Source organism: Condylura cristata, unplaced genomic scaffold (genome assembly GCF_000260355.1).
Source record: "Condylura cristata isolate star-nosed mole 26May11 unplaced genomic scaffold, ConCri1.0 scaffold00034, whole genome shotgun sequence".
NCBI lineage: Eukaryota > Metazoa > Chordata > Mammalia > Eulipotyphla > Talpidae > Condylura > Condylura cristata.
The window spans coordinates 13601967-13613765 of NW_004567135.1; the positions used below are offsets into that span (position 1 = coordinate 13601967).

Genomic DNA, 11799 nt, shown 5'->3' on the forward strand with positions numbered 1-11799 from the left:
AGTCCCATCTATTTATCTTTGCCTTCACTATTGTGGCATTGGGTGCTCTGTCTTTAAAGATGTCGCTGAAGTGTATGTTGTGTAGTGTTTGGCCTATCTTTGCCAGAGCAAGTTTTTTTAAAAGGTGAAACCCACTGGAACACATAGCTCCTTGGTATTATTACCAAACTATATTACCAAACATTACATTATATGTAATTTTATATATGAACACTTTAGTGAGTGCAAAAAGACCTTTTAGGCTCTAAATTGAAATAGGATTTTTGAATATTTTCCTCAACTTCGTCATCCTTTTTGTATTTCTATTATGTGTTCATGTAATCGCATCCTTTTAATGTCTACACGCACCTACAAAGACTTTAAATTTGAGCATAGAATCTATGAACATCATTTATGAAATATATTGTGTATACTTGAAGATAGGTGCTCAAAATCATTTTATGGACGAAGGACAGGATCAAAAACTTTGGAGACCACTGAATTTGAAACATACACTTTTTTTTCCAAACAAATATGGAACATAGAGCTACACACTAGGCTTCATAGTGATTCTCTGATAAATAACAGAGAATTTGTATTTACTTGTAATTTTCTATGACTATAAATGAACCACAAAATTAGTAGCTGAAGAATAAATAGGTTTGCCATCCAACTCTGAAATAGGTCTCGCTGGGATGTATCAAAGTGTGGACTCATGTCCCCTTCATTAAGCTGAAGCCTCCACGTGCCCCTTCTGTTTCTCCGTCCTTCTTTCTCTCCCACTTACGCGGGTGTTTGCTTTACACTGGGCCGCCTGGATAGTGCGCAATGCTCTCCTCATCTCAAGGTCAGCCTGATCCGCACCCTAGATTCAACAGCAACTTGCCTGGTTTTGCACCTGCAACTCTGCACATCACACCCCTGCATGGCCCCCCACTAGAGAGGACCCCTCTAGAGCTGTAGAAGGGGGTGGGGAAAGGCAGGACGGAAAAAATGAAGAGAAAGGAAACCAAAGAGTGAGACAGAGAACGGCCCTAACAAGTGAGATCACAAGGGGTGTGACATTTTATGAGCAGCATGGAAACTACAGTGAAGCCCCTGAATGAAAACAGCCCTGGGGAAGATGTTACCCCAAACCTCAGTCCTTAGGGCGGCGGGGGGGATGCCTCATTATTGTGTTCTCACGACGCAAAGAGAAAAGTCCATCTAGTTCCATTCTGAACCAGTTTGGAAATGGGAAAGGGGATGACCCTCCATCATGGGCCTTTAATCCCGAGAGAGATGTCCCACCCACGCGCTGCAGGATGGGTGGTGGCCACAGCCACAGGCAGAGATGGTAGGGGTGGGGGCCGATGGCTGTGGGTGTTACTCTATCACAAAATGGCACAAAGATTAAATGGGGTCACAGAGCACAGAGAAGAGCCCCCCAGCTCCCTCACTGTCACTGCAAACAGGCCTCAGTTGATGCCAGGCCAGCTCTAGTCCTTTAAGCAGTCCATCATCTTGCTGCAGAAAGGGGGTGCTTGCTTGGGAGGGCTACTCCAGCCCCCTGAGGGTACCCCACAGCTGAGCTGACCCCAAAGGATTCAGATGAGTTTGTGGACCCAGACTCGGTGCTGGTTCACCTTCCTTGTCTCCTCTTCCCTGTTTCCTTCTCCTGCTTTGTGGAAGAAGGGATGAGGGGAGAGAGACTAGGGGGTAATGTGGCATCTTCGTGGAAAGCCTAACAAGAGGCAAGATGGGTGACTTTCTGTAAAAGAGGCAGGCACAGAGGGGTTGGGTGGCCCGTGAGTGTGGTGACATGGGGCTCCGAGGCAGGCTGGGCTGGGCTGGAGAGACACCTCTGAAGAGCTTGCCCTTTAGCTCACCCTGCACCCAGCACACGGAAAAGGGGTGGGGTGGCAGGGTGGAGAGTACAGCGAAGAAAAAAAATAGCCACCACAGAGCTTCCACTGCATCTGTGATCAGCTCACTGCCTGACGCAGAAGGGCACAGAAGTGGCACCCAGCCAGCAGGGGGTCCAGCTCCAGAGGTGCCAGCAACCAGAGCCCAGAAAACACTCCCTGGGCAGCAGCCATGGCCCAGCCCCCTCCCTGCTGGCTGTGGGTTCTGGGGACCCTGGCAGGCCTCTCAGCTACCCCAGCTCCCAAGAGCTGTCCTCAGAAGCACTACCGGGCTGAGGGAGAGCTGTGCTGCCGGATGTGTGAGCCAGGTAAGAGGCTGTGTGAGGGAGAGAGGACAGGGCCGAGGGCTGGACAAGGGAAGGAGAGTGGGCGCCGCACCAGGTCTGGAGACCAGTACCCCCTCCCTCTCCTGGCACTGGGGCAGAGCAGCCTGTCTGTCCAGGGCCTCCACCTTGCGCTCTGCTCACAGGGACATTCCTTGTGAAGGACTGCGACAGCCTGGGCACGGAGACCCGCTGTGAGCCCTGTATCCTGGGGGTCTCCTTCTCGCCAGACCACCACGCCAGGCGCCACTGTGAGAGCTGCCGCCACTGTAACTCAGGTGAGATGGGGCGCCCTTGGGGAACGAGGTTGGCAGAGCTGGGTGAGGGCAGTTGGAGGCCATTTCCAGGCGACAGCAAGTGGGAGATGGGGTGCCCTGTGTGGAGGCCCTACTGATGCAGGGAGAACCCCACTGTTTCAGAAAAGGGCTCAGCAAAATACGTGAGAATTCATGGTTTACCGAAGTTAAAATGATTGTTCGTGGCGCTTTCTTTTCTTGGCAGCAACCCCCCCAAGTCTTGGCCGTTTCTTGTCTAAGCCCCCCACTCACTCTGCAGGCCTCTTCCCAGGGCTGAGCTGCCTGCTTTCCCTGGGTTCCAGCCCAGTGCAACCCACAATCCCTCTCTAGAGGACTCTGGCAGAGACAGGCCCCACCCACACAGACACACACACCAGCACTCCGCAGCACATGGCTGCAGGACAGCAGGGGGTGGAGGGCAGGGGTGGGGTCCTCTCTGGACGTCAGTCTCCCCATGTGGAAGAAACAGAAGCGCCTGAAGTCAGCCTTGAGGCAGCAAAGGCAGTGGGTGACAGTGAGGTGGGGGGACAGGAGGTATAAGTGGAAAGGCCAGCCTGTCCCTGGAAGTGGGAGAGGGTCAAGTGAGTGGACTCTGAGGCCTGAACATCTCCTGTGCCTCAAACCTCCTCTGTCCCCAGGTCTTCTCATTCGAAACTGCACCCTCACTGCCAACGCAGCGTGCACCTGCCCCAAGGGCAGGCAGTGCCAGGACAAGGAGTGCACCGACTGTGGGCCGCCTCCAAACCCCTCGCTCACAGCCGGTCCATCTCAGGCCTCAGGCCCACACCCACAACCCACTCACCTACCTTATGTCAACAGTAAGTTCCAGGCCACCCTCTGTCCGGTCCCTGGGATAAGGCCATAGCCCAATCAGCATCCGCCCCCACAGAACTTTTGGGGTCAGGATCAGCCTGCTCTGCCTCCCCATCCAGCCTCAAGGCCTTGAACCTAGCCTCACACCCTGTGGGGGTCCTGGGCTGCTCTCCACACTATCTGTGTCTTTCCAGAAATGCTGGAAGCCAGGACAATCCAACATGTGCAGCCTCTGCCTGACAGCAAGTCAAGCCCAGCCCTCCCCACCCACTGGCCATGTGAGTCCCCCCACCCCCACCCCAGAACACATGCAGGAGCACCCAGGAGCCAGCCTGACAGCTCTTGGGAGCAGGGGTAGGACGAGTCAGGCAAGCAGAGTCCAGGGTTCTCCCAAAGAAGGAGCGAGGGAGGACGGCTCTGGGTGGAAGGAGGCCTGGGGTGAGGGGAGCCAGGGCTGGGCCTCCCCCAAATGCTCTGTGTGTCCCCTGCCTGACAGCCCAAAGGCCTCTGTGCAACTCCAACTGCATCCGCATCTTTATGATCTTCTCTGGAATATTTCTTGCTTCCACCATGGTCGGAGCCCTGTTCCTCCATCAAAGCAGAAGGCATGGACTAAGTAAGAGACTAAGCTCACGTCTCAGGGCTCTCACCCACCATCTCTGCCCCCACCCCAAGCCGAGGAAGCTTCCCCAGTTCATCTTCACCAACCCTTCCCACAGCTCTCCTTATCCTCTTACCTGGCCACTCCCGACCGCCCCCCCCTCCTCTCAACCCCCCCACTCCCCGCCCAAGGCAACCCCCCAGTTCAGATCTTCTCCCTTCATCCCCTCCCGAACCGCAAACCGCAACTCATCAGGTTCTCCTTGGGCAGACAAAGGAGCCGGAGCAGCCGCTGAGCCGGGTCCCTACCGACTACCCAGGGAGGAGGAGGGCAGCGCCATCCCCATCCAGGAGGACTACCGAAAGCCAGAGTCCGCTTCCTACCCCTAAGCCACCCTCTGCCGGGTCGTCACTGCCATGCCGTCCCTGTCTCACTTCACCGGCTGCCCGCACGGAACAAGACGCAGCATCCCCACTTTCAGCCCCGCCACCCATCGGGACCCTTTCCTGGGTGCAGACTGAAAAGTGCCGCTCGGACCTGGTTGGTGACAGGACAAAGCGGCAGGAGGTGGTGGAGGGGAAGCCCGGGCTGCGTCGGGCTTCCGGGTGGTACAGGAGCGCCGGGGTCCCCCAGGGGGCCCCCTTCCGCTTGGACGCCCCGCGTGCGAGGGATCCTGACCTAGAAGCTCGCGAAATAAAGTGACAGACTGCCACGCACTGCAGCTCTCCCGCTGTCTGCCTAAAACGCCGGGTCCTCGCACTTCCCGCACCCCACCGGCTCAGACCCAGGCAGGACAGACGGGGCGCGTTCCGCGGGCAGACCGGCCCGCCGGGAGGGGCGGGGCCTGCGAGTGGGTGTGGCATCAGCCTGCTCCCTCCCCTTCCTCGGGGAGGGGAGGGGCGGGGCCTGCGGGTGGGTGTGGCATCAGCCTGCTCCCTCCGCTTCCTAGGGGCTACCGGTTGCGCTGGGCTGTGTCCTGAGGTCTTGATCGCCCCGGGACTCTGAGGCCCGGAGAAGAGGAGGGGGTCGGGGGTGGGGGTGGTGGTGGTGGGGAGAAGGGCGGGCGGTGGACCGAGTCCGGCCCAGCAACAGAGCGGGGCGGGAGTGGTGGAAGAAGGGAGCGGTGCGTCTGACCCCGGCTACAGATGGCTTCACCTAGAAGCAAAGGCAGCCCTGTCGCCTCTTCCTCAAAGTGAAAGTGAAAGACGACAGAAAAGCGGGTCGTAGGCGGCAGTCCAGCAGAGGGCTTGCGTTTGGGGAGCCCCCTAGCCCGGCGGGACTGGAAGCCGAGGGGGAAGGGCAGAGTGGAGGGGCCGCTGAGCAGCCCCCATGGGCACGGCGGCCAGGTGGTGCCTGCTACTCTGCCTGGTTCTGCTGGGGGCAGCTGACCTTGGTGAGTAGGTGGGGTCCCTGAAGGGGAAGTGTGGGGTAAGGAAGGCCAGAGAGCTGCTGTCCCCCAAACTCCACAAGGGTGGCTTCCACCCTTCTAAGCCTAACAGGTGAAATGCTCGGTGACCCCCAAAGTGAGGAACCGGGTGTCAGTATGGGGATAAGGCTGAGAACTCTGGGGAGAAAGGCTACATGAAGAAGAGAGGAGCCCCTTCCGGGGAGCGAGGAGCCCCTTCCGGGCTGTGATGGGGGCTGCTGAACCCTTGGGAAGGGGTTCCCTGCCTCAGAAATCACTGGGGAAGGGATCCTGGAGTGTAGGGGCAGGCTCCCTGCTATTACATAAAGAGAGCTCATCCTGTGACTGGCCAGGCTGGAGAAACGGCTGCCAACCGTGTCCTCTCTCCGCCCCACGTGGCAGTTGTGTTCATTCATTTGCTGAGAATTTAGCTAAGGAGTTGTTTCAGAAATAGTTTCACAATGGGCCCTCCCTGGTGGCGCAACGGGTTAAAGCGCAGCACTATGAAGCGAGCCACACTGCTTCAGCACAAGTTCAATCGCCTGCCAGGGAGCTGGCCCACAGGGCACTGCCAGGGAGCTGGCCCACAGGGCACGACAGACCTCTCCTGTCCCACCTGCTGCTCCCCTCAGCAGTGTATTTCAGTCAGTCTGCCTGTTCTGCTCCTCACTCCGTCTCTGGTGAATCCTCTCACCACCACCCGTCCACTGGCCTGTACTGGCCTGTACCCCAGTTCTTGTATACACAAATAAATAAATCTTTAAAAACCAGTTTCACAAACCTCTGTGAGCAAGGTAAATTCAGGCTTTGAAGAATGCACACCAAGACATATTTATCTGGAGTGGCAGGTGCCCCGGAAAGCTGGTTTGGGAATGACAGAGGAGAGGGCCACAGAGACAGTGGGACCCCGGAAGACAACTTTCACCTCCCCCCATGATGCCACAGTCTGTAGGAAGTGAGTACAGAAGTAATTTCTGTGCAGGAAGTGCTAACCTGTCTCTCCCCTGCAGCAGAGAGGCAGTGGCGAACAGTGGATGTGGTCTTAGACTGCTTCTTGGTGAAGGAAGATGGGCAACGTGGTACTTTTGCCAGCAAGGAGAACATGGTGAAGGCCTTGCTTGTGCTGAGGCAAGTGCCAGTGCTGGATGATGGCTCCCTAGAAGGCTTGACCGAGTTTCAAGAAGACACACTGGCCAAGGATGACCTGCCTGTTACTTTTGAGGCCTCAGGTAAGAACCCTCCATCCTGCATCCCTCCTCAGGGCAGTCCAGTTCCCAAGCACCCACGCTCAGCCCAACTCAACTCTGGCACCTTCTCTCCCAGTGAAGCTGATACAGATTCCGCAGGCCGAGGCCTTACTCCACGCTGACTGCAATGGGGAGAAGGTGACCTGTGAGTTATCCCACTATCTCCAGACCAAACCAAAGGCCACTGCTGAGACAGCAACCTGGTTCATCACCAACGTGCAGGTGTCTAAAAGGGGACCTGGTATCTCCATGGTGCTGAAGATGCTCCAGGGTGCTGAGAATGAGGCTGTCTTGCACCCCACCCTAAACCTGCCCCTGAGTCCCCAAGGGACTGTGCAGACTTCAGGTGAGAACATGAAAAGTGGTAGAAAGTTTTGTTTTTTCAAAGTAGCCAGAGATGGGGAGCCAGAAGGAGAAAGGAACAACTCCACCGTCAACATTTGTCACCTTAGAGTAACCCTAGGCCTCAGTCCTTCCTTCCTCAAGACCCCAAATCATGGTCGTTTCTACCTCACTGGTTGCCTCGCTGGTATATACACTTTATGTTCCCCACATGCCAAAGGGGTCTTGAGAAAAGCTAGTCTTGTCCAGTGAAAAGCTAGTCAGGTCTTGTGCTTCAGGATAATTACAGCAAAACACAGCATTTGTTCACTCATCTCCTGTGAGTAAAACCCAGTCCCTGTGCAAGGACTGGAGAACACCAGGCCAGGCTTCTCCTGTGTTCATCAAATCCAACCAAGTCCAGAGATGAAGGGGCTACCCTCCGATCCTTAGAAAGTCCCAGAATGCCTGAACGCTCCCACTCTCTTCTGATCTTGGAAGCTAAGCAGGGTCAGGCCTGGTTAGTACTTGAATGGGACCAAGTTCCAGAATGCTCAGACCTCCCTGGGCCTACCTAGTTGTATCCTGGTCCAGATTTACCCCACCCCCACCCCCAGTATCCTACCCAATGTCAGCCACAGTCTTGGCACAGCTAGTATTTTCCCTTGTCATTCTTGAATACTTCACAGCTACCAGAAAGGTAAGAGAAGACACTAACAAACACCTGTTTACCACTCACCTGGGCTCACCAGTTACGAACATGGGGTTACATTCTCTGTTTTTTTGACCTGAACCAACTAAAAGTAGGTTGTATCCATACCCTCGCCTTCCCCCTTCTCTGGCAATTCTGGACAATGCCTGAGAAAATACTCCATGCTGGGAGGTGGCCCAGTCCTCCCCCAGGCCGCTCGTCCTCGCCGCCCATATTAAGACAATATCATCAAGTAGAAGGCCCACGTTCAGATTTCCCCAGTCATGTCCTCTATGGATTCCTGCAGTTCTGAAGTATAGGGTTCAGAGACTGTACACTCCCCCAGAGGTCCCGTCCCGCCAGCACCCCGGAACTGTTTCCCACAGCACTGACATTGTTGAGCACCTGCAGCACTCGTGACTTACCCAAGGTGACAGAGCTCGTAAGTGGAGAGCCAGGGTCCCGCCACTCTGCCCGACGGTCAATGGCCACCCCAAGTTCTGCACGTGCATTCTTCTGGCGAGAGGGCTGTAGCTTTCATCAGGTCACCCGGGTAGGTGACCCCAAAGTGGCCAAGACTGCCTGTGGGCCACGCTGCCTTCCCAGTGCCCCCTTTCTTTGTGGTTCCTTCTGATGGGGCATGGCGCAGTGACCGCACCCTCCGAGGGAGAAGGCAGGGGCAGGTGTGTGTGCAGCTCAGGGATCAGGTGACCTCGAGGAGGAAGCAGGCCACGATCACCTCTCTTTTCTCACCACAGTGGAGTTCCAGGTGACGACACAGACGCCGTCCCTGAAGGGCCTGCTGGGGTCCTCGGCCGCCCTGCATTGTAGCTTCTCCATGGCCCCCGGCTTGGACCTCCTCAGCGTGGAATGGCGGCGGCAGCACAAGGGCAGCGGCCAGCAGGTGTACAGCTGGGCCGAGGGGCAGGGGCAGGCCAGGCGGGAGGGCGCCACCCTGGATGCCGGGCAGCTGCTCGAGGCCGGGGATGCCTCCCTCACCCTCCGCAGCCTCACTGTGAACGACGAGGGCACCTACATTTGCCTGGTCACCACCTCTATGTACCAAGCTCAACAGATCATCCAGGTCCACGTCCAGGGTGAGGCCAGGCCCTGGGGTGAGGGGTGGAGACGCGAAGACTGGGGCGCTTTGTGGGGGGGATCCAGCAAGGGCAACTTCCTGAGGGGCAGGAGTGTCCCCACGCCCCCAGGCCATCCCCACCCGAGAAGCACAGATGGCAGCAGATTACATTTCCTGCCAGACCGTAGGATAATTCCATCGAGAAATTTCCCAGCCAGGACCCTGCTGCCCTGCCTGGCCGTCACAGCCAATCACCCCTGTCCTCCTGGACCACATTCTAGAAGGAGCAGCAGCGAACCAAGGAGGGGCTGCAGGAGCAGAACTGACCGAGCGGCGTCCTCTAGTCACTGGCCTGAGCACAGACAGCCAGCCAACCTTGAGCTGGTTCTCCTGCTCTTTTTCAGTTGCCCCTTAGTGCCTGCATCCAGGGGAGACCTGGCTCATCTTGACACACTGGTGCGGAGGAAGCTTCAGCCTCCACCATCTACTCAAAGCAGGAAGACCAGGCTTTGGCCCTGTGCTGTTTCTTGGACCCCTCTGGAATCTTAATGTTTTTTTTTTTTCTTCCAGCTTCTCCCAAAGTACGACTGAGCCAGGCGAGTCATGTTCTGCCACCCACCCTCATCTGCCAAGTCATTGGCTACTACCCCCTGGAGATGGATGTGATGTGGACCCGAGAGGAGCTGGGTGGAGCCCCGGTCCAGGTCTCCCAGGCCTCCTTCTCCAGCCTCCGGCAGAGCCCCGCAGGCACCTACAGCATCTCCTCCTCCCTGGCAGCAGAACCTGGCTCTTCGGGTGCCAGTTACACCTGCCAGGTCACCCACATCTCCCTGGAAGAGCCGCTTGAGGCCAGCACCTGGGTTGACCCACCAGGTAATGGAAAAGCTCTTTTCCCCACCTCCGCTCTTGGCTCGTGGCTCTCCTTCCCCCAGCTCGACCCCATTTTGCCTCCCACAGTCCCAGCTTCATCTTTCCCAGGGGGCCGCCTGGGAAAAGCCCCCCTACTCCCCATGCCGCCCCTGGTATGCTGAGAGTGGGTGATCAGGTTGAGTAGCTGCAGATCCTGCCCTCAAGGGGCTCAGTGCTTGGGAGAGACAGAAGAGGCCGTCAGGAAAGACAACCCAGGGAGCCGTGTCAGCTGAGTTATCCAGCGCAGGGGGAAGGGAACCCCAAAACAGAAAGAACAGCATGTACAGAGCCCTAATTATAAAACAGCCCAGAGATGTGGGGAACTGCACTGCTCAAGGCAAGGATTATGGCGGTGGGGAGCGCCGCAGCTTGGGAACTGTACTTGCTGAGCACTGACATGATGCAAGACAACACGGAGCACTTGAGAGTACTCGCCAGGAGCAGCATGCCTCCCTCACACCCAGCAGTAAACTGGCACTTCCTAAGCTAAGCAGGATGCACAGAACAGACAGCACAATCCACCTTCAACCTCTCACCCCCACTGCTATCATGGGCAGACTTGTGAGCCTTCAAGCTAGAGCTTCACCCTGGAGCACAGACTGTCGCTGAAAGAAAGGCTTTAGACAGGCAAGAACTAGCATCTAGACAGGGCCACGTCCAGGAGCAGTGGGCATTACTGGCTCACTAGACTGTACCCTTCCCCAAACTGGGACTTCATCTCTGCTTACATCCCTCCCCAGCTACTGACAGAATTCCAGTTTAACTACCAACAGCTACTCAAACCTAGACCTCTCTTCCAAAGCAGTACAAAAAAATCGGGTTCCATGGCAGGGAGAAAGAACTATGTGTGGAGCAACCCATGATCATGCAACACCCCTGAGCAAGTAGGAGCGCTGTGCCCTGGGTCCTGGGGGCGCAGAGAGAGGGGAGCACTTGATATGAGCTCCTGGACAGGGGTTTCTCTTGCACGCAAGCCCGCGCGGGCGCACACCCGCTCCCGTGAGGCACAGGCTCACCGACCCTCTGCCACTGTCTCCTGCCCACACTGCTCTCTCTCCCACAGAGCGGACAATGACTTTTGGTGCGTTTGGCGTCCTCATCGCCAGCAGTCTCTTCCTTCTTACACTGTGGTTCCTGGGGCCACAGAGACGATAAGGTAAGAGTCCTGCCCTCACCTGGGGCCCCGCCCTGTCCCACCTCCTGCTCTAACCAAGCAAGCCAGGGATGAAGCCCAGGCATCCCCAGTGCCGCCCGCCACACCCTCCCCCATCCCCAGCTTTTAGGGTTAACACAATTGAAACCAACCTCATTCCCTTTTATTTTCCCCTAGCTACCTCCCAGGGTCTGCCTAGACTCGAGACTTGTCAGGACTCTGGGAAGCTGCTCTCCTGCCTCAGAGTGAAGAGAACAAGTGATCAAGTTCTCCCAGAAGGACTCTGAACCAGGACTCAGAAAGGCCCCCAGAAAAGCAAGGAGCTTGGGCCCACCTTCCTGCTTTCCGTCACTGTGCATCCAGGCTGACCTGCCCAGGGAGTCGTGAGGCGGTGATAAGGCCGCAGGAGGGCAGCATGTTGGGGTGGGGGGGTCTTGGGGGGGCTCCAGGGGGGGCATTAAGACAGATCTGAGGGGCAGTGGCAGGAAAAGAAATTAGGGGCAACACGAGTGAGGCCGATGGGCAAGGGGCCAGGGGCCACCATGCACCGGCGTTGAGCTCCAGCCAAATAAAACCCCTGGTCCTCGAGGCAAAGCTGTTCTAGTTCCTGTCCCCACGCTGGTGCCAGCTGAGCCCTGTCCCCAGGCCCAGCTTCTCCACCCCAACCGTAACATGTTCAAGCTCTGAGACGGCCCCGTGCCTCCCAGCCCTCTGACGGCGAGCTGCCCCTGCGGGGCCCGGGTTTCCTTTCCTTCAGGTCTCAGATGTGCCCGGGCATCACAGCGGCACGCACCATAGGCAAAGCACGTGGGGATGAGGGGCGGCAGGGCGCGGCCTGAGTGTGGGCCCCGGGGCTGGCAGCCCACGCTGGCAGGTGCAGATGGAGCGGGCTGAGGGAACCTGCAGCTGTTTGTCGTGTGAGGGGCCCACTTGGCTTCCTGTCATCACTTCCTCTCATGGCACCTGAAAGGGCGCTGCCTCCCGTAGGGACGCTGAGAGCAGCGACCACTTCCTCTGCCAACTGAGCTCTTTCATCGCCACAGACCATGTAGCACACAAGCCAGTCCTTCCAGCCCGGG

At 57.1% G+C, this 11799-nt stretch overlaps 2 protein-coding genes across 2 annotated transcripts; both read left to right on the forward strand.

The window, feature by feature from the left end:
- Positions 1-2009: 2009 nt before the first annotated feature.
- On the forward strand, positions 2010-4359 carry CD27 (CD27 molecule). The gene is made up of 6 exons (XM_004692559.2): positions 2010-2191; positions 2353-2484; positions 3141-3320; positions 3510-3593; positions 3812-3931; positions 4187-4359. The coding sequence occupies exons 1-6, from the start codon at positions 2056-2058 to the stop codon at positions 4303-4305; spliced, it is 771 nt and encodes a 256-aa protein (XP_004692616.1). The 5' UTR covers positions 2010-2055; the 3' UTR covers positions 4306-4359.
- Positions 4360-5042: 683 nt separating this feature from the next.
- TAPBPL (TAP binding protein-like) lies at positions 5043-11105 on the forward strand. Its single transcript, XM_004692870.2, has 7 exons — positions 5043-5309; positions 6332-6550; positions 6645-6914; positions 8339-8677; positions 9229-9531; positions 10631-10723; positions 10898-11105. Exons 1-6 carry the CDS (start codon positions 5246-5248, stop codon positions 10720-10722), a joined length of 1287 nt encoding a protein of 428 aa, XP_004692927.1. The 5' UTR covers positions 5043-5245; the 3' UTR covers position 10723; positions 10898-11105.
- The last annotated feature ends 694 nt before the right edge of the window (positions 11106-11799 follow it).